Below are 25221 nucleotides of genomic sequence, written 5' to 3' on the forward strand. Positions count from 1 at the left end.
TAGCTTTCCTGACAAGCACACTGTGTTCTTCTGTAGCTCTTGAGTTTTTCTTGGACATATCAAGGACAATTTTTTTTTTTGTCTGCACTCAGACTGTTGAACAATCAATCAGAGCTGCTGCACTAAATGGAAGTTGAGGATGTTGAGGGAGAAGGCTTGGGGGAGAAGTGGTATGGAGGCTTGCTCCTGCCTTTTTGTTCTTAAAGGCTCCACTTTCTCTAATCAGGTGTGAAATAATTTCTTTTTAAACTATAGATAACACTTGACTATAAGCAGTTACCTGCCATTCTGAGTCACATACTCCTCAAAGCATAGCCAGCTCCACTTGTCTGAAACGCTTCTTTTCTTTCCCAACAAAAAAACTTGTACTGAGTATGACTGTGATTACTGTATGTGAGAGAACATGGGAAAACTAATGCTGTGATATCAACAAAGAACGTGAGGAATAGCTGATGATACTCTAAGCTTGTGCATAGATGTCAGCAGGTGTAAATAGGTGGAGGTGTATAAAGAATGTTAGGATGTGGGGTATTTGTAATAATAGAAAACTATTGGCACTGGTAATGCTCTTGAGAGCCAAGCAACAAATAGAAGACACCTGTGAAGGAGGGGCATGGGATCTGATGTATTGTCCTGTGGAAGGCAAAACATACAACCTGCTAAAGGTTATGAGGAAAACCTTTATGTGGCACCTACTGCCATAAATTGGTCTTTCCAGCACTGAATAACAGACAGTAAAATCTAGCTATTGAACCTGGGGTACCCGGTGCACATTGTAGGTATAGAAACATTTTGTCTATCTGAAACTCAGACAGAACCAGTGGATGTTTTTAATAGCTGTAGTTCTGTGAGGTGTAGATTGAATAGAGGCATCTCAAGTTGTGTATTGTATATGAGGCATTAGAATTGGGTAAATCCACAGAATCCCATGTGGTTGACTTGATACCAGAAGCTCAAGCCGTTCCTGCCTCTGTTTGTCTAACCTGAGGACTAGAAGTTCTTTCTGGCAGGCCAAATGTCATCATTTTGAAGCATTTGAATACAGTATTTTTAAGACGCCATACCACACTACAGACTGCATAATGGATAAAATAAGCAAAAGTAAGTAAGCCCTGCTTGTACATAACAGGTAGTAATTTGCAATTATGCAGTGAAATTATTGAATGAAATACAAATTGAATAAGCCTCATGTATATCCAGGCTAATCGTAAAAATGTGTTTTACAATACGTAGTATGTTCCTCAATCCTATGCTTCAGGATAATTGCTGTACGGCTGCCTCTGATAGCATTAAACACTTCAAAATATATGCATATTTTGCACATAGGCACACACTGACTGTTAAACTGGACAATGGAAGAGCAATAGCATGCCTTGTATCTCACAAGTCTCAATAGAATTTTTGAACAGATTATTTCTACTAGCTCACTTTTACATTGAGGCAGGAGTCTTAATAATTAATTATCCTTGGTCAGCCTACTGAATTGACGTTTGTGTGTAACTCCCATTGTCACATTGAGCTTAGCTTTTTTTTTTTTTCTAAATCATAATGAAATGTCTATGAAATACTGCTATAAGACACTGATTTTCTACCAGTAGCTCTTGGAAAGTATCAAAAATATCTAAGATGGCAATACCTAATACATTACAGTAATTATATGTATACACTATATCTACATGGCTAGGAAAATAGAAAACCCTGCATATGAAACAAAAAAATTCATTACTTCAGTCTATTCCCACTCTGAACAGTATATACACTTCTACAGCCTGTGGGGGCAGAGGTTACTGTGTGATATACACATACATATCTGTAGTAAAACAGTATTACTGTATTATATACAGTTAGAGCTATACACAGTTCTACACAGCAGATCACATTTTGGGCTCCAGCAGATTGAGTTTTGGTTTTCTTCAATACATCATTGACAAATGAATGTTTCTCCTGTCTCAAGCAGCTTCTTCAGCGGAGCAATCAATGCCTGCGTAAGTAAACTTCTCATATAGGGTGGTATTCACATAGGTCTGGGAAGGAAACAAGCAGAAAGAGCGTGATGCAATGTGTGTTAACTCGAGAATCCTAAACCATACTGAAATTATTCATGGCCGAAATATTTTCTAGGGATTCATTTTTACCTTCCTTTCTTCTAACATCCTGTTCAGTGACACCAGTATCTGGGCAAATGATGGTCTTTCGTATGGTTTCTCTCTCCAGCACTGTCTCATTAGGTCGTACCTTTAAAAATCAAACACCAACATTTGATAGTTTAGATACACAGGTTAAAGCTACAAATTCATGTTTATTGGAAGATGTTGCACATTCTATTTTTCAAAGGAAAATGGATTTTTACACAACTAGACTTAACATTTTCCACAGCTGATTGCTGTCTGAAAAGAATTTTCTTTCCTCTGGAATAATCAAACAACTTTCTTTGACCTAAAGCCCATCCATATTTTTTTTAAAGAACAGGGTATCTGGCAGAAGCAGAGAGCCTGGGAAAGAGTTCATGGCAAATAACAGTGCATGCTGGGTACAAAAGGACCTAAGTATTTCCAATTGTGCACCCTCTAACATTTTTTTTTAAATGTAGTTTTTACGTTTTCCTGAAAAAAATCGTTGTTTTATTAGTTTCTTGTAGAAGTCATATATATCCTATAGCAGATGTTATTCTATTTCACTTTGTTCGCTGAGGCAGTTACTTACACTTCATCATCACAGTTGAGAGGCTTTTCCAGTCTGTACCCTTGAGGCAGTTTTTCGTAGAGTTCTGCACACGTCATTCCACAATACGGTGTTCCACCTAAAACAGAGTTTATCCATTGTTGTAAACACATGGTGTTTTTAGTAAAAGAAAGCTTAATTTCATAGCAGAAATGAAAAAGAATGACTGACTCAGTAGCGGGTAAATTAATCCAACGTTAGGGAATATTTTGCAGCTACATTTTTTTTGTTAATGTTTTCATACTGTGCTTAATGCAGAGTATTGAAGAGGAAAATAAAAGCGAGTATAAACTTTTATTGTGTGTGGGCCTGGCCTGAATTTCTCTACAACTCTAAGGGCCTGCTCTAGATTGCATTTGAACTGGTTTTGTAATATGATGATGGCAATAGGCAAGTCATTCCTTCATTAGCATGGTATTAAGATCCAATATGGACTCATGGAGCTATTATTGTCAAGCTGTTTGTGCCCCTTTTTTACAGATGTTTAGTTGCTTAGACTCTTCAATTTCCACACCGCAATATGTTAGTTTCCCATCCATATCTAGCGCAAACCCATTTAGTAAGGAAAGGTGGGACAAGGTAGATTAGTCCAGAAGACAATGTGCACCTTAGTCAGTGTGTGCATCTCTTGGCCAGCACACTCTAAGGCAAATCATAAAGGCCATGTCACACAGTGACTTTAAATGGTTCGAGGCTGTACCTCATACATCATCAATAGAGGTGCAGAAACGACCTTTAAATTTTATTTGAAGACTAATGTTCAAAAATTTTCTTTGAGAATACTCGGAGTAGATGTTTGCCCCCTTCCCTCCAAGACATTAAAATATAAGTCTTGATCATTAAAATATAAGTCTTAAAATAGGAGTCTTCAATTTCCAAGCATACCGAAACTAAATAAAATATAGTAGAATGAAACAGAAAAAAATTAAAGTATGTGGCAAAGGAATACATTTTTAACAGACTAAGTAAACAGAGCTGGCTTGGCTCAGATTGGTTTATTTGTGCAGTACAAAATTCAGATACTTACCTAAACTAACAATTTCCCATAATAGGACACCGTATGACCATCTGTAACAGAGGGATATTATGGAGTGCAACAAGAATGCAAAATGACTTCACATTTTAAAAAGGTAGCTTTTCTAGTATTCAGATAACACAGAGAAGTGCGGTTCATCCTTTTTTTATTATTTTTTTTTTAATAATGATAGAGTTTGTAGAATCAGAAAGCAAGAGTGAGATCTTTAGCACAATTAATTCACTATGAGTCCATCAACCACAGTCCTTTACTAGACCATGACCTCTCAGCAAATCGTGTTATTACAGAACTGCTTTGCCAACTATTACTTCCAGTTTCCTGACTAAAATACCGAGTTTCTCTGGATTTCCCAAGGATTCATCAGGTTTCTGATTTCAAATGAGAAGTATAGCTAAAGTAGTGGCCCCAATCCAATTAGCTGTCTGATTGTGAACACAGAACGTTTTCAGATGCTGCTGATGAAATAGAAGTACCTTTTTTGTGTTGTGGGTTTTATTTTTGCTTCCATTGCTCACTCATGCTGGCACAGCTACTGAGTCTTTTGAGTTATCCTGGCTGTCAAACTTTCCTTGATATTGAAAAGTATTTCTTTATGAAAAGACCACTTGAAAACATACTTACACATCACTGTTTGTGGTATAAACACTGTAGTTCAAAGATTCAATTGCCATCCATCGCACTGGAAGCCGTCCCTAGAAATTATTTCAGGAAAGTGCATTTGTTGGTGGTTGGAAAAGCAATATTGCAATTTATACCCCAACAATTATTCTGCGTGTTACCTTAATGAAAGCAGACTTTATGCAAGTAAATTTATCAAATAAATAAACTTATTTCTTGAAGTTGTGCATTTACTTCCTAAAGGGACAGTTCACACTAAAGCTAGTAGAAAATTTATCCAACCAGCACGAAGAGGAAGTGGGAGTAATTCCTGAGTGATCTTATGATGCCTCTAACCAATCCTGTTCCCTTGGCCACCTGGTGTTACTCCTGGTGTATGATTACATGATGCTTATTACACGTCTTCCTCTTTCACATCTTCCAAAGCATTAGCTCTGGACACCTGTTTTTTCAGCTCACAGGTCCTGAAATGCTTCTGGTTACCATTTTGCTAATTGTGGCCTCGTTCAATAAAATCAGACCAGCTTTCCTCAGCTGGACAAGTTCTGGTACAAAAATACTGTTTTCATAGCTGTGCAGATCCACCCACATGCACACGTCCTCTTCATATGTCAAATGTATATTATATTGGTTTTATGATACATTCTTACTAAATTTCATAACTGGCTGCAAAATTGGGTTTTTTACTGCCTTGCATATTCATATAAATAATTTTTAATTACATTGTATATTATATTATAACATGGTATAGAATTGACTTACAAGTAATATATGTATATTAATATATACAATATAAATGTTTATATGTTTATATATAACTTTTAAATAATCAGTTCCGTAGCACCCATGAGTATGCTTTTTTGTTCAGGTGAAAACACAAAGAAACAAGAAAACAAAAAAGAGGAAAACAGACTATATCAGTTTCCTTTGATCCTTACCATGGTCTTCTTAACATAAACTTCTTGACCTCTTGATAAGCCGAAGTCAGCTATTTTTGCAACATAATTTTCTCCAACCAAGATGTTTCTTGCTGCCAAATCTCGATGAATAAACTAAGGTTAGAAAAAAAAAAAACAACAAAACATACCAAACCAAACAAATGAAATCAGAACAGTATGAATGAGCTTTTCATGTATTATTTTAGCGTTATATTGAAAATTGCAAACATTCAGAAAAAGAACAAAACCCAAAACGAACAGCCTGGTATGTCACGACCAAGAATGTTTTAAACTTTATCTGAAGATGAAAGTTACTGCATTGTTTGTAAATTTTAATGCCTCTTCTTTGATTCCCCATGACACTGAATTTGATAGGGCTAAGTGAACACAACAAAATAAAACTCATCAGTGGGTTCTACTGAAGCTATAATTAAAACTGTATTTTGATTTAATTAAAAGGCATAATCCCTGAGAAATGAATTGCTGTGCTTTCAGTGGCTAGAGGGTTGAAGACTGACCTGTTTCTGGCTCAAGTAGTCCATCCCTCTAGCAACGTCTGCTGCAAAATGCAGAAGCTGCTGAGAGGAAAGTGTAGATGCAGTGCTGTTGGCAATAGCAAATGCTGGGTCTGTCTCTAGCACTCTGCTTTTCCGAAGGAAGTCCAGCAAATTTCCGTGGGGGGCATATTCGATAGCAAGATAAAGATATCCTAATGAAACATCAGATAGTGAGCACATCAGAAGGTAAAAGATGGTCAGTAATAGTATTTGGACACTTACACTCCTTTGCGTGAAAAAGAAATAAACATAAAGCAGACTGGAGGGGAAATATCAAACAGCGTAATTCCTAGGTGCAGAGGAGAATTTAGAGCTATTAAAGAACATCATTTCTGAAGGTTTAATGTGGGCTTGTAGGTCTAAAATCAAGTTTATTTGGCTTTTTAACAAATGTTACAGAAAGACCTGCTTATGAGCTAGTGTTTCTATGAGCTGTACTGTGGGTTTGGTTTTTTTAAAATTAATTTTTTAAAGTATACATATTCAAGAGTATCTTACCCCGATGTTCACATGCTCCCAAGAGATTTATTATGTTGGGGTGATGACCAAGTTTACAAAGAACTTCAAGTTCTCCAGCAAAGTCTCTGTGATCATCTTTTGAGGCATACTCTGAAAATCAAATAAGCATGCATTTGTATATTGTTGATAATCATGAGGACCCTGGGGTGCTTGGGACACTACCGCTTCAGCCTCAATAAAGAGAGAAAAACTCTAAAATACATTAATATGTACTGAAAAAAAAGTAGGACTTTTCAATCCAAGAAAAAACAGAACTTAATGTCTGCAGCAGTCGCCTGCAGAGAAAGAATCTTAATGTAACTGTGTCACTTCCCTTACGGAGAATGTAAAATGTCAAAGCAGACCATAAGAAAACTAGCTGCCTAAAAATCCTTCCCGGTGTGTGCTGTTGATTATTTCTACCTGCAAGCAGACCTTGGCTCTTTTTCAAATGATCATCATCCTTAAGAGGAGTGTCTCCCAATTTGCCTAGGTAATGATCTAATGAATTTCAAGAAAATTCTTGCAGTATTGCAGTTCTCTCTGAAACGTGGCAGTCATATCCAATGAGAACAAAGAAAATGAGTGATCCTCATAGCATGTGTACATATATATTTGTGTATATATATATATATGTACGTATATGTATATCTACACACACACATATATGTATGTATGTCGATGCATGGATACAGTTGTGTCCGAATGGCTAAGGTAAAGCAGAATGAGTAAATGCTGTGCCCCGAGGCAAGCTCTGTGTCCCTCACTCTACTAAAGGCATCTTTTAGCAGCTCCCACTTTGCAGGTGAACTCACACATGAAGTTCATACTGACCTATGAATTGAAAAATGCGTAATAGTTAATTATGTTAACAGAGAGAAATATAAACCAACTTGACCATGCAGAAAGACAGCCTTTGCCAGGGCACAAATCTTTTCCTAGTGACAGCTGATACAATTTCGCTAACAACTGGGAATATTTATTTTAGCTTTAGGAGAGGGCTACTAAGCATTTTGTATGATAGGGAAACACTTGGAACAAACAACCAAGAAAAGTCTTTAGTCTCAGAGTCTCTGATCTTTGCTACCTTTCATCCTTTTGATCGCAGCGTCCATGCGTAAGCCATCCTTCTTAATGCGTGCTTTCAGGACTTGCCCAAAGTTACCTTCCCCAATCACATCTTGAAATTTTATGTCATTCCACTCAAGAACTGGATAAATAGTGGGATCTGGGCTGTTTTTGGCTTTCCTGCTCAGGGTGAGAGTACCTGAGTTAAACTGTACAGCTGGCTCTTCCCTCTGTAACAAAGGTAAGCAAATGACATGAACAGTGATTTCTACTTTACTGAGAAATGCCCTTGATTACACTCCCTGAACACACATGTGCTCAGACATGAACACACACACGGAGCCTGATCCATCTCTTGCTTATGCAAGAGCAAGTACAGTAGACAATTACACCTGCTTTAGACACTAACTGCATCAAGCACTTCTGCCCAAATCCACAAAATTAATCAGGCTCCTAATTTCTGCATAAGTACCTTTGTAAACCTGAAGAGTTTTATAATCATCTTGAAGATGAAGGAGCTGGGCAAAAATTGTTTGGTAAAACTGATCTCAAAACTAGTTTTAAGTCTCAGATTTGACATTTTTCTTGCATCAGGGTTGACTAAATCCTGTGCTGATCAGGCACAGTAGGAAGACTGAGGAAAAAAGAAGCAACAAAACAAAAGAGAGTGGAAATGACCTTCCTCCATACTTGAGGAGACATATCTCTACTTCAGTTACACGTTCCCACGAAATACTTCTGTGGGAAAAGTTTCGGCACAGGGAGCAGGAGCTCTACTCTGTGGCCTGGAGACTGACCATCTTTTTGGATGAGCCCCTGGTCCCCTCTTTATGAAACAGCCTGTGCAGATCCATATGGAGGAGCTCTTTCTGCCTCACAAGTTCCCCTCTGAAGTGAGAAAATAGCACCAGGAAGCAGAGTGATAAAGAGACTATAGCAGGATACAAATATATGTGCACATATGTAGAGCGCACGATATCTCTACAAGATGTCACAACCTTCAGCAATTTCCTCACAGCCAGAGCTGTGATGTTGTTGTTGACTGATCCCTGGTGTGCTGTCCCCAGGCTGAAAAGCCATGGTGGAGCTGTCGCTGATACTCAAAAGCAACATTAAAAAATGTAATTTTCAAAATCAAGAACGTCATAGAGGGAGAACAGGCCATTCTGTCTGGCTCAGTATTTGTCATACATAGGTACAACAAGACAGAAGAGGGAGAAGGATTAAAGGTGTGCATCTTTTTTCAAGTCAGGTTGTCCACCTCATACCCTAAAACTGTGGTTGCTTCAGCTACAGGTCCACTAGCAGAGAAGCTTTACAACAACAGTACTAATTGCACACGTGAAGAAAAGACAGTATTTGGGAAGGCCGGGGAAAAGGAACTGGAAAAAACAGGAAAGTATGGGCCCCAAATTAATAACCAGACTGACACAGGAAAGCTGGAAACCCACCACCACATTTTGGAAAGCCTGAGCCATTCGACGCTGGAAGTTGGCTCTCTTTAACTGCAGCATGATGAGAAAGGCCAGGAGAATTGTTACACAGGTCATCCCTGCAGAGCCAAGGATAGCAATAAGCAGCATTTTGCCTCCTTTTGATTCGTATGGAGCTGTTGAGGAATCACAGAAAGAGTTCACCCTTACTTCCAGCTAATTCTGAAAAAGTCACAAACAATGTACAGCTAAATACTCCCATCTTGTAAACCGTATAAAGACACAGAGATACATCCCTTTGTTTTCCAAAAATGCCATAGACATTGGATGCTCTGATTTCCAGAAGTATGAGAACCTGAAGGTCACACTGAATTCAGGCACAGCAGAGCTAAGGTCACTTTCAGTGACCTAACAGTCCTATTACATGCAGGTCGTTTAATTTATGAGCTGTTAAATTATGAGCTGGATACACAAAAATGTTGCCCGTTGTCACGTCGCCAATGCCATGCAGTGAACTGAGAACCAAATTTTGGTGCTGCTCTGTTGTGTGTCAAAATTCAGAGCAAAAGAAAACTAATAATAAAAAAATAAAACAAAATAGCGTGACTTTGCCTTAGCTAACCGACTTGGTTTGTGCAAGCCCAGCATGCTGGAATAACCAACCTTTAGCTTCTGGAAGAGTCTTCAGTTCAAAGGAGGTGTTTGGGTTGCTCAAGCCAATGTTGTTCTGAGCATTGATCTGAACCTGGTACACAGTGTTTGGCTCCAGGCCCTTGAGATGATATTGAGTAATGCTGGTGTTCTTTATGATAATATCGATGTGGTTGTACTCAGCCTTGCCATAAATTTTGTAGCTGATGATGATGGAGGAGATGGAGTGACCCTCGGCAGTTGTCCAAGAGATGACTGAGGATGTGTCTGTGGTGTTAGAGAACCTGATGTTGTATGGCGCCGGAGGGATTCCTGAGAACAAACACACACAAAGCATTGGAGCATACAGCCACCACTTTCTCCTTCCCACTGTGAGTCAAACACTTTCCTCGGCGCTTTTTCTGTGCTAAACAGAGGCAGAACTTTGGTGACAAGCTATGGTAACAGGATGCTATAGTTCCATGAACTTAATGTGTTGTCACCCATATTGCAGTACTCCATACTTCCAGCAGAGGTTGGAGTAGCATTCAGTAAACTCTTCTCCTGGGATGAAGATACGAATTCTCTGAGCTGTATGCAAGGACAACATGTTGCTTTCAAATTAATGCACAAAGGGTTAATTTCCTTCTGTACTGCATCATCACCCTCATGTCATTCCCAGGTTCCATACCATCAGTGCTTCAGGGAGGGAGCAACTCCCTGTCACGATACAGGCTGTTAGAAAGAAGAGAAATCGATACTAACATTTCTACAAATTTCACCAGAAAACCATCAGCAGGGGGGAGCGCTAGACTTGTGGAGAAACCCATGACTATTGAGTCAAATACCTCCTCCTGGAAAACAGTACCCTTATCTTTTTCTTAGTGCAGTTTTGTGTCAGAGCTCAGGAAACTGGAGTGTCCCATGACAGCTATGATTCTTCTGTTAATGCACGTAGGACCTCAGTGAGGGCCTCCTCACACAACCTGTAAGGAGGAAGAAGCCCACCTTTCCAGTGTATGGTGTGGGCAGTGGCACCTGTTAGGCATTCAGATGGATGTCTGTTCACATGGTACCTCATTCAGATAGGGCATTTGTTGTGGCATTATGAAAGGACACCACTCACACTCAGGGAACTCAAGAGCGGTCATTGATCTTCTTTGTAGCACACTTAACTACTCCTTGCTCAGGGGTTTTACCTTGCATTGTATCTTGTCTTCCGTCTTTAACTGCTGACTATTTCTGTATTGACATAGCTGAATTGCAGGGTCTGAGTGCTGGGGGTTTTTTTGAGTAACAAAAGAGCTTGGAGTAGGGAACTCTGTGTATTCATCATTATAAGGAGGAAAAAATGCTGCATGTCAGAATGATAAATCACACTTAAATGAAGATGTGTATTACCATACTTTTGATTTGTTTTTCCCATTTTTTTCATTCGTTCCTGATAATTTCCAGCATAAGAATTTCTTTGGACACTAAGCTATATCTTCATAATAGCAGTAATAACAACCACAAATGATCATCAGGAACTGCTACTGGAACAAAGGATTACATTTAATGTAGTCATGAAGTGACAATCAGCCTGATCACTGGTGGAAAAAAGGAAGAATTAAACAAAAGGATGTGAATCAGCTACTTACTGTCACTGAAAGTCCATGCATACAGATAGTTGCTCCATTCTCCTTGGGACCTGGTGTTCACCCGTACCCTGCACATGTATTGCTGTCTAGGCTCAAGATCTTTAATGATCAGCGTGGACATATTTCCTGGCACTTGAGTAATAACACTGCTCTCATCACCGTTGTCATTCACGCTCTTCCTTTCCACTTCAACACGAATGTCATCCTCTGCCCTCAGTGTTAAAGGATGCCATGACAAATTCAGGGATGTCATACTTTTTGGGAAGAGAGCGAGACCTTCTGGTGGAGGAAGACCTTGGAAAAGCCACAGTGAGACAGGGAACAAGATTTCAAGTCTGGTATGCAAGCTAAAAGAGAGGTACCAGTAATTCCCAGCCAATTGCCTTAACTTGGAGTGACAAAGGGTAATTCTCCCTGCCACCCCACCCAATTGGGCAGAAATTAGATCAAAGAAGTGTTAATAATCCTGCAGTATTTTATCGACATCTGTTGTGTAAACAAAAAGGTCTCCTCCCTGAGCTGGTGTTGCAGATGCAGTTTTTAGACTTGAGAAACTAGCTCTTTTGTTAGATAGTTCCTGGTGCAATCCTCATTTATTTTGTAGGTCTGTGTTCAGTTTGGGCTGTATCCACAGTGGACTAAAAGCTTCTCTGCCTGTTCAGACATCTGCAATTTTAAATTAAACTGATCTAATACTAAGAGGAAGGACTGATCTAGTATTAGGAGGAAGGACTGTCGTACAGGTAAGGTAGGTATCTTTAGATAAGATATTTAGCTATATCTATTTAGATAGATATCTTTAGGTAAGATACTTGTCTCACCAGAAGGTACCACAGACACAAATGAAGGTTGCAGATGCTCCAGGATGTCTCCATACTGCTCACAACTTTTGAAAACCTGATAGTTACCTATAGTGATTTCTATCCCCAACTCTGCTGCACAGCCAGATAAAATATGTAAATTTTCTATTCCCAGACCCCCCTTCTCTAAATCTGGGGGAATAATAGTTCTGCCTTTTTCAGGTTTTCTTCACCTCTGATTTTTTTTTTTCTTCTTTTTTTTTTTTCTTTGCCTGAGATTATTTTTAAAGACTCTACATAGTTTTCATATCCATCCTTCTTTGCTCAAATGAAAGTGCTGTGTCAGAGATCAGGGAACAGACCACCGAGAAAAACAGCTGAAACAGCCCTTTTGCGAAAAGCCATGGTGATGACTTACCAAGCGCAGCTGTTGTGAAGCTAGCCTGTGGTCCAGGATGGCCTTCCCCACCTTCCCCTCGCCGACTCAGCTGCACACAAAACTGATATTGTGTTTTTGGTTCCAGATTGTCCAGTCTTTTGGTTGTGCCTTTTACTGACAATGAAAGCAGAAAGTAAAGCTATAGCCCACGCTGAGGAAGATTGTTAGGGAAGAAAATGTTTGGAAAACATTCCTGAGCCACTAACCATGGAAGGTAAGACACTCAGGCTCTTCTTTTGTTCCTGACTCACTACAATAAGCTATTTAGAAGCATAAAATAATTAAAGTTGAGCCCCAGTGCAGCCCAAAGGATGTTTCTATCTGCCCTTGCTTCAGGACAGAACAAGTCTGGTTGCTTACGCAGTGTGCGTTGTGTGTGCAGGTCTTGGGCTACCTTGAATTAGTTGCAATGGCTGTTTGTCGCCTGTTGAAGTTCCTGTAATGTTTCCTGTAATATTTTAGGCCTTGCATAAAATGTTAAAACAGGGCTGGAAGCAGACATCTAACTCACAAGCAGGCTTAATTTTGCCCATACCATTCCTGATAAATATTTAGGTAAGATATTTGTCTCAACAGACGGCACAATAGACATGAAGGAAGATTGTAGGCATTCCATGACATCTCCATACTGTTCACTGCTTTTGAAAACCTGCTCTTTACATGGGAGTTGTCAACAGCTGGGACAAACATTGAGTACTGTTTATCTTAAGGAAGGAGAAGGGAACCCTTTGGTTACTGAAAACTGAATATACGCTTTTGACTACTGTTGGTGTTCCACATCCACATTGGCATTATACATAGTGATATACAAAAAGTCATGCATCCAGTCATAAAAGATTTAACTTTCATGCATTGTAGAGTATTTTGAGTCTAGTGAAGAGCAGACACCACACTATGTTTCAGCACACAGCTGAAGTTTGTGTTTAAGGGAATCAAAGAATGTCCTTTTACCTTCCACAGACATCCAGGACTGATAATGTTTTGCTGGCTTGTACAGGAGTTTTGTTGACACAACAGGTCCATCTCCAAGATGTAACTCAGCATTGATATCAATTATGAGAAAATTATGTCCGCTATCTGTCAGCCTTGGAGCATACTGTGGCACAGGAGGAACTAAGCAAGAACACAAGTATTAAACCAGACATTTAATTCCCTGTATCAGTAAAACTCTGGTGTCTTCCTAGATCTGTAGGAAAATCGGAGACATTCTTCAAAAATATTATGAGCTGGCAGTTTAGATCTTTCAAAAAACCCTTGGATTTTCTTCTAATTCTTACCATCACTCTGATTTTTTTCAATACACATAACTAGTATGTTGCTTAGAAAGGGTTTCTCTTTGTATTCTGACTGTAGATATTTATTCAGACATTGTCCTACAGTGCAGAGAACAGAAAGCTCTCCCATGGTAGAGTATAAAACTGCCTTTAAGGTAGAAAGCCAAAGACATTTGAAGAGATTCACGTTTTTACCTTTGACTGTAACTTGAAATGCTTTTTCTGCCATTCCTGCTACTGTCTGCACACTGCAGACCCAGGTTCCTGTATCACGGGGCTGGATTCGATTAATTGTAAACATGGCTTCAGAGCGATTGCTGGTAACTATCAGGGCAGGCTGAAATGACAAAAGATGTACAGGGCCTGAAAAATGTGGGCATTTAGGAATATTCCCATGACATTTTCTCGTGATTTAGGAACTCATCTAGAGTTTAGTGATATTAATAAAAATGGTCTACAATGGTAAATTACATAGTTTCGTATGTCCTCCAGTTCATGAGGTATCTCAAAATACTGAAATTTCACATTATGTTTGAAAAGTGTGCATTAACTACAGATAAAGTCGAATAAACATCAGAAATAATAGGAAGCAATTTATTAGAAGCCTACCCTTAGGACAGTTCCATCTTGCTTCAATAGTTTAAATTCTTCAGATTTAGGAAGTGGCATCCCAGTTGCTATACAAAAAGGCTTGAATTCAACACCAGAATTGAGTTCTACAGGGTCTAGTAAGTTTTCTATCTGAGGTGAAACATCTGCTGAACCTACAGAAGATAGACAGAATTTTAATGTCAGCCTTCAAAGAGAACTTTAAAAAGGCAGCACCAAAACAGGTTTAGGTGTGCAATGAGCACAGGCAACATGGGAGTCTGGTTCTCCCTCCACTTGTGTGAGCGTACGCAAGGACCACACTTACCAAAGTCAGGAACAAGCCCTGAGTCCACCCTTCTTTCTCTTCCCTCCCCTCCCTTTTCCTCCACTCCCCTCCCTTCTCTCTCTGGCTGACATTCTAAGTGCAGACAGTCTAGCTATGGAAAAATCATGCACATATTTTGTACCGAATGTACAGTATCTATTTGTTTCCATATTGTCTATTTATAAGAGCAGTCAGATCACAACAGTATAGTTTGGGTGGTTGGATCATGGTCTTCTTTCTCTGCTTGTTTTTGTGCTTAAAAGCTTTTACAAGTTAACAGTGGGTTTTTCACTTTATTTATCAAGCAGAAATAATAGGTGCTGAGCGCATCTTATAAAATATTGTGTGTGAACCTTGCCTGAATCCAAAGAGATTCTGAATAAGGTATGTTCAGCTTCTCAAGCTTAACTTCCAGAGAGACAGGAGCTGTTTCAAACTCTGGGCTTGTCTTGGTGTCTGTCATCAACTTCAGATCATGGCACATGATATAGGAGTGTATGCAGATGAATAAGAAGTAGGTAATGGTAAACTATCATGAGCCTATCCAAAAGGTGATCGTGCAGGTAGGACGTGCAGCTCCTGTCAGTAATTGACATTAAGGTCAGTGTCAAATCTCATGGAGTAAGGTTTGCAAATCTACCTCTAATGAAAGCAAAATCAGATGAAATGATAGTGTACCAGCTTGCTAAATGAAGCATATGGGGCAGAGACTTAAAAACACCGCATTGCAATAAAGATTCGCAGAAGTGGCTGGGCCCTGGAATGTAATTGAGAGAGCAAGGATTCCAGCCTGGAGTGTAAACGCCAGCCAGCATGAAGATCTGTTTCAGTTACACTGGGAAAAGCCATTTACTACCGTGTTACCTTGCTTTACCTTCTTTTTCACATTGCAGACCATGCCATCCGAGGGAGCAGATGCAGCCCTTAAACCTGTCGCATGTCCCTCGGTTGTGACAGTTACATTTGAGTTTGCAATCCGGCCCATAAAAACCAGGTTTGCACTCTGCAAGTACATAAGTTCCCAGTTAGTGTAAAGGTACTAGCAAATGTCTGCCATTAGTTTTCAGTGTCATGCATAAATTCTCCAGTAGGGTTTAGTTCCCTCAGTGAACTTTACTTTGAAACTACGTGTGTTAGCACTAAATCACCCTGAGAACACACTAACGTTAAAAAAGTAGACCACATTTGTATCCATGCCTGTCATTTGTAGACTAGATGCCAACACAGAAGCTTCTTCAGTCTCCACTGCTTTTTCACTTGCACTGTGGTGGCGTCCAAAGGCTCCACCAGAGTTACATCACCATTGAACAAGATGGCACATATTCATAAAGGAAGGTGTGCATTGTGTCCCAAAGAGATTGAAGTTTAATTGAAACGAACAAGGCTTGTCTTGGTGTCTGTCATCAATTTCAGATCATGACACACGATATAGTGTTGCTCAGTATTGCTCAGCGACAGATATATCTTTGGCACAGAATTGCTCAGTTTGACTTGTAGAAATACAGCAGGACTGTAGGTGTTGGAGGATTGTTAATGTCTCAGTAGAATATCAGTTAATTTTGCAGGATTACTTGAATATTTTTCAACTTTATTGTGTCCTTCTGAGAATCTGACATGATCCTCTGAGAGGGGTAAATATTATTATCCCTCTTTTACAGAATGTAAAAAATCCCATCTTTTACTCTCCTCTGTTAGTTCCCTTCTATATTTTCTATGTACAGCACACTGAGGACTCCTCACCATTCCTCATATCCTTTACCTTTATCACATTCCAGTCCCATCCATCCTGTGGCGCAAGAACAACCATATGGATCTGGTAGACAGAACATATAGTTTCTGCAGCCATAGTTTTCTTTACAGCTCTCCTCACATGTTTTGCCAAATGTATTGGCTCCACAAGCTGTCGAAGGGAGAGAGGGAAAGAATAGTCCAACAGCATTAAGTCCACAAAAGAGCTAATGCTTCTAACGATACAGCTTTAGACAACAGAAAACATGAATTAAAATAAAAATAGCATTTTTACCATTCAGATACAAGATATATTTAACATCCATAACAACTTAAGCCACAGCTGCACTAATGGGTCAGTTCAGGCAGCAGAAACAAACACAACTTTCTCCTATGTGAGGATCCATCAGCAAAGCACCCATTGCTTTGGATATGTGAGGACAGTACTTCAGCAATAAACCAGCTTTATAAGCCTTTTTAATATAAAACAGACAAATAGTGCCGTGAAAACCAAATATTCTTCTTAGAGGTCAGTGCATATGAAACTTCCAAGCTCACGGCTTTGCTTTTCTGATATGATCAGTGCTACATTTGATTATTTCAGATGTCAACTATTCCAATAGTTTAGCTCTAGTATTTGCAGCATTGCGATTCAGTCAAAATATTAAGATACATATTTAGCATTGGACCAAAAGTTGCTTGGAGAGATCAGATTAATGCTGTAATTATTTCAGAATTCAGACTGTCACAGACACGGATACACACAAACATACATATACTGTTGATATGCCCCCACAGAGACAAATCACCCTTTGAGCATGTTAGCAGCTTGTTCAGAAGTAGCCAGGGAATCTCTAACATAAGGCTTCATTTCCCAGTTCCAGTGTATCCCTAAGATCATGTTTTGCCATGCATTTAACAGTCGTTCAGTAGCTTCGAGCATATTGAATTTCAGGGCAATCTTAGAACAGCCCAGGTTGGAAGGGACCTCTAAAGATCATTGGGTCCGACCCCTCGGGGGAAGGGGACCCTAGGTGAGATTATCTAGCACACTGTCCAAGTGCGTATTGATCAAGAAGAGTTGGAAACATTCATCTTCCCTGGCAACATAATCTCTACTAGAAGAAGAGAGGGCAAAGTTAAGTCACAACTACAAGAACAGCCTTACTAATTCAGGGTTCATCTCGCCCAACACTCTCCCGTCTCCAGCACCTGCAGTTAATGCTATAGCTATAAAGCGTAAAACAAGGATACTCCATTTGATGCTTCCCTCAATAATCTGCCATCTTCTGCAATTGAGAACAAATTAATAAGCAATCTGTGAAAATAATATTTGCTTACCTTTCTCACATGTTTTTCCCATAAAACCTGGAGGACAGATGCATTCCCCAGTATCTTCATGACAAATGCCGTTGTTTGTGCAGGAAGGGCAGTGTGAGCTACAGGAAGGGCCCCATTTCTGAGCTTCACATCCTTTTATGCAAAAACATAATGACATATTTGTGGTTTTTTTATACAGTAACTGATCAAGTAGTAAAATTCTTTTTAATTAAGACAAACAGTAAAATACATAACAATATTATCCTTATGGACCCCCAAAACCCCACCGACCGACCTAATGTAATGAATCACTTTTTTCTTTGTGGAAGTGCCTCTATTTCTGGGGCAGAACTGCTGCACAGCATGCAGTAATGCTATGTAACATCTCCAAGGAAGGAACTGAAAAAGTCTTCAATTTTTGAAACTAGAGATAGATTTTTTTAGTTTGGAAGAGTAAGTTTGGAAGTTGACAAAGATGCTATATTTAAGATTTCTGTCCTTGTAGCACAGATCTGAGACCTACAAAAGGTCCAGGCTTCACCTGCAGCTGTACTGGTAGTAAGCCAACAGGACCAAGCTTGGCATCACTGGCATTGTACCAGCGTTTGGCAAGTCATGATTTTTTTCTGTAACAATATTTCTCTTGAAAGTTCCTCAGACCAGGTTCACATCTATCTTTACTGTCTTCACTGCGTCTCTATAAGAAGGATCAATCATCTGATGATTCATCTGCTTCTGGAATAAATGAACTAAGAGCAATCAGTTGTTCTAATGCGTTCAGTGAGAGTTTTGATACCAATTTCATAGAAGAAGCAAACAAGTATATAAGACTTCTTTATCATGCAAATGCTTAATCTATCCCTACAAGATGCAAGATTCTCTGGGCTGCTTCTGAAATCAGTGGGTGCTGGGGGGACCCAATAATTTTCAGTATTTCATTTATAACAAAGTTTCTTACATCACAGAAACTGACCTTCATGACTTCTTCTAGTGTGAAGTCAGGACTAAGAAGACAATAAACTGGAAAGTCCTAATGCAGGCTCACTAAAACTGAGTAATCCAGAGTGGGATGAGCTTTTTCAGATTTCAGCAAGAGTGCAATGGATCAACATGGCTCTATCTCCTCCTTCCCCCGCAACGAAATTCTTACATGTGAGTACTTTAAAAAAAAAACTTCACTAAAAATCATCAGTCAGTGTCTGTAATGCTAATTCAAAGACAGACAGGACGTGTTTGAGCAGTGGCATGTAATCATCCGTTCTTTTTATCATTAGCGTGCTCCCTACCACTCTCCCAGACTAGGCCTCAGGAGTTTTCCCAATAGGCGGGATGGGCAAGACAAAAACCTATTTCAAGGCAGGGGGCAGAATTTATGGATAAGTCTTCTGCTGTGCAGCTTGGCACTAGAGAACAGATCTCGGACCATTTTATTTAGTAAGATGGCAATAACTTCAAAATCCAAATTTGTGGCATTATATGATTCATTTGCGACTTCTGGAAGTATCCTGTGGATGTTAGCAAGTGAAATATGCTTTACCATCAGAAACATTTTCTCCATAATATAAGATATTTGAACAGCTATTTTTTTTTACATATCAGTTCTACATTTCTATCCAAGTTAATGGAATACAATTTTCTTTATATCTGATGAAAATAGACATATCAGCATGAGCTACGAGACCTGTAGAATACTTAATGGAAAATATCTGCCTCCATTGTAAACTGGTCCTTTCATCTACTGGGAGCTGAACTTTAGGAGCGAACTAAGGCTGGGGGGTAGTTTGTGAAATTGCAATAACGTATGCTAAAGATGAGAAATATCTTACGATAAATGGGGTTTTGGTATAGCCCACCACAGAGAACAGAGACATTTGAAAATTCCTATTTTGTGCTGAGACCCACATCTCATACTTATGGGAGACCCAGTGCCACCTTTTTTCATTTGTGTTTCCTTGATGTTTGGAAAGCTGAGGTGCTGAGAAAAGAGCAAGCTGTCCTGGCAATAGCTAAGATGAATTGAACCCAAATCTGAATTTTTTCACTCTCAGCTGCTTAAATCAGCACCAGCTTGTACCGAAGATCCTTGGGAAAAAATTTCTTCTGACATAATCTGATGGCAGCTCATGCCAAGAGAGATTCTGGCCCTTATTTGGGCATTTCATTTCAGATTCATTACAACTTCAAACGACTAACCATCAACACACATTAATGGAACTTACGTCTCACAATAAGCCTTGTGTAAGCAGAAGTAAAGAGGTTTCCTCCTATATATCTGGCAGAATAAACCCCTGCGTCCTGTGGTTGAACCTGAGGATAGGAGACTTCCAGCTCCCCCGGTACTTCATGCCTGGGCACAGAGTGGATGAAGGAACCTGGGGAAGGAGCACACGGTTACAACAGACAGAAGCTATTCACCCTCTCAGACAGAAGTAAGTTTGCATTGGTTACTGAGGAAGGACAGCTGGGGTGAGCTGAGCAGACAAATCTATTTATTAGTTATGAATTTGCTGACAGCTCTTTAGCTATACTCGTTTTTGATAATTGGAGAGTTACAAGTGAAAAGGAAGCTAGACCTTGAGGAGATCTAGTAGACGAAAGGGACAAACAACTTTGAGTTCAGTGTTGTTTTACAGGAATGTTGCTAGGAGTCTAGTGGTTAGAAGTGTTCATTGTGTTTCTTGGCCTTTCCTGAAGTGAGGGGTGACCATCTGTAAGCAGTCTAGTGTGGCTGGCAGCAAACGCCAGCCAGGTCCTATTTAATCTGAGTAGCACAAAGATTTACTTAGCAGACCAAAGGAGGAAGAACACAACACGGCTTTATCTTTTCTTCCCAGACTTAACATGTTTCTGTCTCTTCTGTTTTTTTCACCAAGGGAGCTTATCTATGTTATTCTAGGTTTGCTGTAGTTGGTCATACACGGTTGCTAGGTAAGGCAATAGCATTTGGTCTTCTCCCATCCCTCTGGATCACCGTGTAACAACATTTGAACATTGGTTGCTGCCAAAGAGAAGGTGCATCCAGTGGACTTCGGGACTGCTGGGAATCCTTCCACTCCAGCCTGTTAGAGCAAGGCAGCTGCAGTTGGCTAATGCCAGGCCCAGCCATTTGCCACCAAAACATACCACCTCACCACACACCGTACTGACACAGGCAGCCACAAACACACCCACACAGCAGAACTATGCTGTTACAGGTACTGCATGTGCACACAGGACTCACATACACAGGAACAACCCAAGTGGCCTGATCCTATTCGCACTTGCCAGCTAGTCAGGCTTGCTGGTGTATCTCATAGGCTCAGACACCCAAAAATGTGTCTTAGCTGGCCTGGACCTACAATCTCTCTGATAGCTGGCTCTCAGACCTCTTATCCTACTCGCTGGTTAGCCTGGCTTAAAGTTTGCTAGCGTCACATATGTGCGCACGCATGCGCACACACACACACACATGCCAGTGGGTCCCTGCCGTAACTGGCCTTACATCTCTTACAATCTCTACAGTTGCTGGCCCCAGACAAGCCCCTTTGACCCCTGGCATGTGTTTCCAGTTACTAGGAGCCAAATTGTTGTGCCTTTTTGTCTGGCCTGAAGGGCACTAGCAGATTATACATACGCGTTCCAGGTAGAGAGCACACTTATGTTGAAGAATAAATAAGAATAGAGCTTAATAAGATTGGACCAACTGTCAAGCAGAGCTTGGCCAGATCAGTGGCACCTTCTACCTGCCTCCCACCCCTTTTTACCGTGCTTGTTCCTTTCCCGTTTACTTTGAGTCCTCCCTTTCCCGTGTTTGGCTCTATCTCTAAATATTTCACATATGCTTACAGTCCCCTTCAATCTTCCCGTAGTAAGTTTGCTCTTTCCCCTTGAGGTGCATGGTAATCCTGCTCCCCACTTCTTATACCTGTAAAGCTCTGGCTGAAACTGCTCAGGGCTTTGTGTTGTTCCCTGAGTGTCCCTCAGAAGCTGAAGAGCTCTGTCCTTTCATGTTTTCTCTGTCATCTGCCACTCCTTAGGGCTTGCGCGTCAGTTTATTTATTACTTCTTTTGTTTCTTCCCTTAGTCTTTTTCGCTGAATGACCATTAACCAGATGATGCTCCCACAAACCAAATGCCCTTACCTTCTACATGCCCTTACAGTTACGCTGATAACAAAACAACACTTTTCTCTGTGCTGAAAAAATTTAGAAGACAAACAGCATCAGGCAGGACCTTTACTGTCTGTGACCATACATACTATCATACTATCAATTTGATTATAGTCAAATTTCAGGCAGCCTGGAAACGTAAAACTTTGCTGAGGATCGTAATCAAAACAGCAAAAAGATCTTGGGTCAGTTTAGTCCATGACAACACATAACAGTTCTTCAAAAAAAGAGCAAAGAATGAAAGGGAATAGTTCTGAAACTAGGGTGCTTTTTTTGCATATCTTTTGAGTTACAAGCCACAAAACAAACTTGTCAGCAAAGTATTAAGAAAGCCTTATGCTCACAGTCTGTTAGCAAGGTTCAGGTTTTGTGGCTTGTTTTTGAAGATGGCACATGTTATTCCAATGTCTTACAGCAATCTTATTTAGCAGAACAGTTTCATTCTCTAGACAGCCCTAGTGAGTGTCTGCAAGGGGAAGGTGGTATATTAATGACTGAAGTGAAAGATCACAAGAGTTAAATATAACAGGACGAGTATTTTCTCTTCTTTGCCAGCTGCTGTATCAGGAATCCTGAGGGATGCTATTTCAGCTGCAATCTCAGGCGGAGAACTTGACCTACTGTCCAGAGACATGGTGAATTTGAGGCTTTTTGCCAAATTTCCAGTTGGAATCCCAGCTAAGGCAGCACCATGATGTAAGCACTCCTGCTCTGACATACCAGCTGGTTCTTGTATGAGAAAATGCTTGACACAAGATCACAACATTTCCCTGGGGACCATAAAAGGACAAATGATGGCAAACTTTCTCCACTTTGCACTGCCATCGCTGAATCTCTGAAGAGCAACGGAACAGGTCTTCCAGAAACTCTGCTTTGCATATTGCCTTTTTAAAAGATGCCTTTTGGTTATTTTTCTCTTCCAGCCTGTAGAGAAGCGCTCCAGGTATTCAATAACTGGGGTTGACCCACTGCCTGCGTTCTTTTGCAGTGTGCTGGCACTTCCTTACCTCATCCTGCCCGATTTACTCCCTGTTTCCTGGTAGCTCACTGTAAGCTAGGCTATCAGTAGACAAAGATGGACCAGTACATTACATGTGCTTTCAACGACGATAATTTGTTGGGGTCTAACATTCTGATTAAGTATGAAGGCACTGTGAGTTTTAGTGACCAATATTTTTCTACATTTATACAGGAGGCAGATAGCAAACTGCACATATTTCCAAGTGTCAAGCAGTAGCAGCACACAGCTGAACAGTGAGTGACATGTGATTTAGGTGCCATGTTAGATAGAAAAGTTGCTGTCATAAGTTTTACAATATCTGCCTAATTTTTGTAGTTGAATGAAGTAAGGATTAGATCTTGTTGACAGTTTTGCCTTTCTAATAGCAGCTTACTAGTGCTTAATTTCTTAGCCTGAAGAGCATCATAAAATCTAAAAGCCATTTGAAGAATGGCTTGAAGAGAGGTACGCGCTTGAAAAGCAGTAGAAATGCAAAGAAAGATGCAGTAACTAGGCCTTCACAGTGGCACAGTAAAAAACCAAAAAGATGCTAAAATCAGCCGCCAGGCAAGTACGTGAGGGGATATAGAAGGAAATCCAACAGGAAAATGAGAAACAAAGCAAAGGAATAAGCAGAGAATTTGGCATTCTGGTGGAAGAGAAACAGGTCAGCTCAATATATTGGATATGGCAAATGGCTCCTTTAGGGAACATTAAATGCTTGATAAATTATGTCTGCTCCAGTTGCACAGCACGAGCATCGCCAGCAATGACTTTAAAGAGTTACGTGGCACTTGGCTAAGACTATAACAGGAGGAAAAGACAAGAGAGAAAGGTTAATTACCATTTTTGTAGATCACTGCATCTTCTTCTTTTGCTGCCATTCTGATGAAGGAAATATTCACATGCTCTCCCTTATTTGCTGTAACAGTTAATGCCACCGGGTGGAACGAGGCTGAAAACAGAACAGGACAGATAAATAGCAGCAGGTATTGTCTCTATCTGGTCTGTGGGCCGAAAGCCAAGAATGGTTCACAGTATGACCCTGACTCAGGTTTTGACATTTAAACTTCTTTAGAGCGCACACTGACTCTTTATCACCTGCAATATCAACTCCATGTTTTGGCAAAGACAGAGGACTCACCTATACCCGAAACAGACTGCTACTAGAACCTGGGGAATGAAACAAACAAACAAACAAACAAATTGATTTTGGCTGAGTAACTGGAAACACCCCCTAATTAGGAGATCCAACTGCCTGTAAAACACTTTCCCAAGTTTCTTCATCCCTTGAGACATTTTTAAAGCAGATTGGATAAAGTACTGGAAAATGTGTATTAGGGAGCAAGCTGTCCCTTGGCAAAAAAATACCCTGAGTGACTCAGTTCTCCTCTGTTTAAGATTTATGATGCAGAATGGTCAAGATAGTTCAGGAGACCACAGTCATGCAGGGTCTGGGGGAGATGCAGTAAGACAGAGTAGGTCTGTGCTTGTGTTAGTTCACCACACTCCCTGTAAATAGCAAGAGCGTTGGCTTGCACTAAGAGCAAAAGAAAAAAACACATTCACAGACAGTGGTACTTTTACCAAAATGTTGTTATCTGAAAATGTGGCCTAATTAAAATAAAAATTCCAGGAGAGGAACTGTCTAGATCGGTTGTATTTCTCAGTTTTCCAGTTAGGAAATTGAAATTCATTTTCCTGCTTAAATAGAAAAGTACTTTTATACCTTTGTTTATAGTTCTTGATTTTAGAAAAAGAAGAAGTAGTAGATAGACAGATTTTCACTAAATTTTTCCTTATCATTACTAGTGGAAAAAAGATCAGAACGTAATTAGGGAAGGGACAGAAAAATCTTAAGAAATAGTACTTTTTGAAACCAGTGAAACAACACTTTAAATTGCAACATTACTTTGAAACAACTTAGAAGTTAAAGACACTTTCTTTCATTTAGTTGGAAAATTCCAAGGGAAAGCAGTGAAGTTTCTTTGAGGACAAAATCAGGTTTTCTGACCATATTTATCTCTGAGTTTTTATGCCATACTGTCACTGATGTATTTTATGGCAAAAAAATTACAGAAACTCTTCTAAAATTAGGCAAAGTTAACTTCCAAGCTGTTCACCTCTTTATCTGAGTTTTTACTTTCCCTTTTAGAGTACCCAAGGGGGCAAGGCATTGAGCCCCGTTTCTCCTTCTGTTTTTTGAGGGTGCTTAGCCTTGTAGTTCCTGCTGTGCAAGTTCTTCTTGGGTAAGTCCGCCCTGTGTCTTGTAGTATTCTTGCAATATTTGAAGAAAGATCTTTTTAATACTTTCATTTCAGGATGGCATTTTAATTAAAAATCAAAATGTTTGTGCTATGTGATGTAAAATTAAAGAAAGAAAATCTGAGTAGAATGAAGACCTTTCTATCAAACCAAGCCAGCATCTCTCCCAGAATTTTATTTCCTTGAGAATTC

The 25221-nt window shown here is 39.8% G+C and overlaps 1 protein-coding gene across 1 annotated transcript in view; it reads right to left on the reverse strand.

Moving 5' to 3' along the window:
- Positions 1–601: 601 nt before the first annotated feature.
- TEK (TEK receptor tyrosine kinase) overlaps positions 602–25221 on the reverse strand; it is a 41500-nt gene continuing 16880 nt past the window's right edge. The window contains exons 3-23 of the mRNA XM_074569352.1: positions 23609–23719; positions 19836–19988; positions 17638–17769; positions 16328–16468; positions 15443–15571; positions 14262–14416; positions 13848–13989; positions 13330–13491; positions 12358–12492; positions 11140–11433; positions 9533–9832; positions 8888–9045; positions 7456–7666; positions 6369–6479; positions 5832–6022; positions 5314–5427; positions 4379–4449; positions 3749–3789; positions 2704–2800; positions 2136–2235; positions 602–2024 (exon numbers count right to left, since the gene is read on the reverse strand). Coding sequence (XP_074425453.1) covers positions 1950–2024; positions 2136–2235; positions 2704–2800; positions 3749–3789; positions 4379–4449; positions 5314–5427; positions 5832–6022; positions 6369–6479; positions 7456–7666; positions 8888–9045; positions 9533–9832; positions 11140–11433; positions 12358–12492; positions 13330–13491; positions 13848–13989; positions 14262–14416; positions 15443–15571; positions 16328–16468; positions 17638–17769; positions 19836–19988; positions 23609–23719 — 3023 coding nt within the window. The 3' untranslated portion in view covers positions 602–1949. The remainder of the gene's footprint in view (positions 2025–2135; positions 2236–2703; positions 2801–3748; positions 3790–4378; positions 4450–5313; positions 5428–5831; positions 6023–6368; positions 6480–7455; positions 7667–8887; positions 9046–9532; positions 9833–11139; positions 11434–12357; positions 12493–13329; positions 13492–13847; positions 13990–14261; positions 14417–15442; positions 15572–16327; positions 16469–17637; positions 17770–19835; positions 19989–23608; positions 23720–25221) is intronic.

This window comes from Larus michahellis, chromosome Z (assembly GCF_964199755.1).
Source record: "Larus michahellis chromosome Z, bLarMic1.1, whole genome shotgun sequence".
Classification (NCBI taxonomy): domain Eukaryota; kingdom Metazoa; phylum Chordata; class Aves; order Charadriiformes; family Laridae; genus Larus; species Larus michahellis.